At 36.1% G+C, this 3,389-nt stretch overlaps 1 protein-coding gene across 2 annotated transcripts; it reads left to right on the forward strand.

Moving 5' to 3' along the window:
• The first annotated feature begins 360 nt into the window (after positions 1-360).
• On the forward strand, positions 361-2,357 carry LOC107410723 (uncharacterized). Of its 2 annotated transcripts, none has more exons than XM_016018193.4 (2): positions 361-493; positions 603-1,747. In XM_016018193.4, exon 2 carries the CDS (start codon positions 610-612, stop codon positions 1,570-1,572), a length of 963 nt encoding a protein of 320 aa, XP_015873679.1. In that variant the 5' UTR covers positions 361-493; positions 603-609; the 3' UTR covers positions 1,573-1,747. The 2 variants fall into 2 exon arrangements, with proteins under 2 accessions (XP_015873679.1, XP_048325184.1); XM_048469227.2 differs by lacking the exon at positions 361-493 and adding an exon at positions 2,070-2,357 and having other exon boundaries at positions 500-1,599.
• Positions 2,358-3,389: the final 1,032 nt, after the last annotated feature.

Below are 3,389 nucleotides of genomic sequence, written 5' to 3' on the forward strand. Positions count from 1 at the left end.
AAATTTACAATTGACATAATAATGTTTATTATGAGAGAGCACATATAAATCAAATTTAAAAATTGTTAATGATATAATACATTTGTCATTAAAAATACTATTTTATTTTGATTACTTTTAACATTATTAAATCTAAATAAAGTTAAGAAATTTAAATGCACTTATAATAAATAATGTTAGCGTAAATTTTGTCTTTTTTTGCTATGAAAGTAAAAGTAATTATCCTATTTTATCACTCACGATAATGGGATATGATGGGCCCCATGATGTTTCCACACACACACACACACACTGCTCCTCTGCACGAGAAAAACGGTCCCTAATATACATATAAATACAAATATCTTTATATAATATATTATATTCTATATATATATATATTATTGTTAAAAAATATTCCCAAAAAAAAAAAAAAATGATATGATAAGCTCATTCAGTTCAGTAATTATGTCTCGTTTCTTCAGAAGCTAAAATAGCTGCTTCAAATTACAAGGTAAGAAACCACACAGATTTTCTTTTTCTCATTTCTAGTTCTTCTTTTTTCTATTATAATTCTCTCATTTTCTTTCTTCCCATTATTAACTTTCTCTCTCACCAATCAGATCTCTAATGGATCTATCCCCAGAAGAGCTTCAATTCTTGAGCATCCCAGATATAGTAAGGGAATCGATATCAATCCCCAAACAATCTCCAAAGACATTCTACCTTATCACCCTAACCCTAATTTTCCCTCTCTCATTCGCAATCTTAGCTCATTCACTCTTCACCCACCCACTTCTCGCTCAGCTCAACAACCCATCTGCCGACCCAAGCCAGACCCACCATAGATGGACCATTCTGCTCATCTTTCAGTTCTGCTACCTCATCTTCCTCTTCGCTTTCTCTCTCCTCTCCACTGCTGCGGTGGTCTTCACTGTGGCCTCCCTCTACACCTCCAAGCCTGTTTCCTTCTCATCCACTGTCTCCGCCATTCCCAAAGTCTTCAAGCGCCTTTTCGTCACCTTCTTGTGGATTTCCCTCTTGATGGTCGTCCACAATTTCCTCTTCGTTGCTTTTCTGGTTCTGCTTCTTGTGGGCATTGATACCCAGAATGGGGTTCTGTTCGTATTCTCTGCGGTTGTCATACTTTCCGTGTTTGTGGTTGTTCACGTCTACATCACCGCGCTGTGGCATCTGGCCAGTGTGATTTCGGTACTCGAGCAGGTTTACGGCTTCGTGGCGATGAAGAAGAGCTACGAGCTGCTGAAGGGTAAGATCCGGTGCGCCGCGGTTCTTGTTTTTGGGTACTTGGCGATTTGCGGCACCATCGGCGCGGTTTTCGGGGCGATTGTGGTGCACGGAGGGGATAAGTATGGCGTGTTTGTGAGGATTGTTGTTGGTGGGTTCTTGGTGGGTGTGCTTGTGATTGTGAATTTGGTGGGTTTGTTGGTACAGAGTGTGTTTTACTATGTATGCAAGAGCTACCATCACCAGGGGATTGATAAGACTGCTCTGCATGATCATCTTGGTGGATATCTTGGAGAGTATGTGCCTTTGAAAAGCAGCATTCAAATGGACAACTTGGAGATGTGACGAGGAGGAGGAGGAACATTTTTATGTGTAAGTTTATATGTACGAAATGCTACTAGTGTATCGCTTTGTGGATTTTTATCTTTTTTCGGTAGTGTTCCTAAGTAAATTTCCGTCCTTTAATTGTTTCCGTGAATAATATTGGCAAAAATAGCCACGCTCTGTTGCTATTCTCGGATTTAGATTTTCTCTGTACTTTTTTTTTTTTTTGTTTTTTTTGTAATTGCCATGAATGTCGGAAGTTTGCTCTGTTAATATAAAACTATTTTTGTAAGAAATTACTATTGGTTTACCTACCATTTAATGTTTTTTGCATCTTAGTTATTAGGCATAAAATCTGTTTGACTGTATTTTTTTTTCTATATGATCTTTCATAGAATTAATTGATTTGAGGAATCTGATGCTAAGATATCTTTAAGTCCATGTGTAACTCACTTAGAAGCATATTACTGGGGTTAAGTAATTGTGTCGTTAATCTTTAGCTTTTTGTTGTATTTTAGGGATTACGTTATGTTGGGCAGTTGAACCTTGGAGGATGTTTATTATATATATTAATGACACAAACGCAGGCGCACATAAAAAACCAAAATAAAAACTGTAACTGTCGAAATGTAAGTACTTGTTATTGCTACCATTTTTATTTGTTTTTTTCTTTGTCTATTGGGTACTCAACATCATTGCCTGAGGCTGTCTCCAGCGGGACGCTATGTTTATCTTATGCGTTGCAGTCTATTTACCCTATGTTGAATATAATTAAAGAATCTATGTAATAAGAGAATTTATTATTATATTTGGCAGATAACATGTTCATGGTTTATGGTCAATATGGCTTTTGGGATTGCTGGGAGTAAACGTATAACTATTATTTTGTAACTACTGTTTTGTACTTTTTGTTTTGCCTTTGGTTTCTAAACATTACTGTCAATTCTAGTGCTTAGTTCTGCACTATTTTAGGTGTCATACTAAGTTTTGAGCCTAGAATATATATCTATGCCAGTGACCTTGCACCTTCGGAACTCTTGAGTTCCTCTGTAAAAGAGAAACAAAATGGTATTTTTCTCTTGCTTGCTTGTAATTTCTTCTCTTTCAGTTATCATACTCATAAGTTGATTTTCATCCACATGTTAGGGTTGATTTCTGCTTCTTTGCATTTTCTTTTATTGGCTTGTAGTTTTCAAATTTATGGTTAAGTTTGAGTTTGGTTGTATGAGAACATGTATGGTTTGTGGATTGATGTGTTTTTGTGCTGTGGAGGAAATGCAAGAACAAAATTAATGGATATTTGACAAATTTGACCCGGTAAATATGGAGATAAAAATTTTGTTTTTGTTCTTGAACTTGTTCATGCTGTTGCTTAAGAATTCATGTGTTTGATTTTGAACTAAAGGGTGTACTTTTTTCTTATAAGAAAACTTTGGAGTTATATTTCTTTGTCATTAAACAGTGGGTCTTACAAGTAGGCTGCAGGATGGGTGATCATTTATCCTTGTCACTGTGTTAGTGAATGCCACTGCCACAGTCATGTTGGTCTCATAGGAGCGTTCACTGATAATAAGCAGCAATATATGCAACAGAGTTGGTTTGGTTGATGAAAAAGAGGGGTGTAGAATAGAAGAAGCCGAAAGAAGGGGTGGGATGAGAGTTAAAGAAGGGGGAATAGGGAAGGAAAGAATAATGGTTTAACTGTCTTTATTTTGGGGAAAAAAATAATAACAAAGAGAGATGAAGTGAAAAAATACAAAGAGGGCCAAGCTTCGTCTTAGTAATCTTTCCAATTCTTGATTGAAATTATATAGTTTGAAAAATATTCAGGTGAAACT

The sequence above is a fragment of the Ziziphus jujuba genome, chromosome 10 (assembly GCF_031755915.1).
Source record: "Ziziphus jujuba cultivar Dongzao chromosome 10, ASM3175591v1".
Taxonomy (NCBI): domain Eukaryota; kingdom Viridiplantae; phylum Streptophyta; class Magnoliopsida; order Rosales; family Rhamnaceae; genus Ziziphus; species Ziziphus jujuba.

What these genes read in the sequence shown, in the direction of transcription:
- LOC107410723 (XM_016018193.4), top strand. Translation starts at nt 610, where the DNA reads ATGGATCTATCCCCAGAAGAGCTTCAATTCTTGAGCATCCCAGATATA.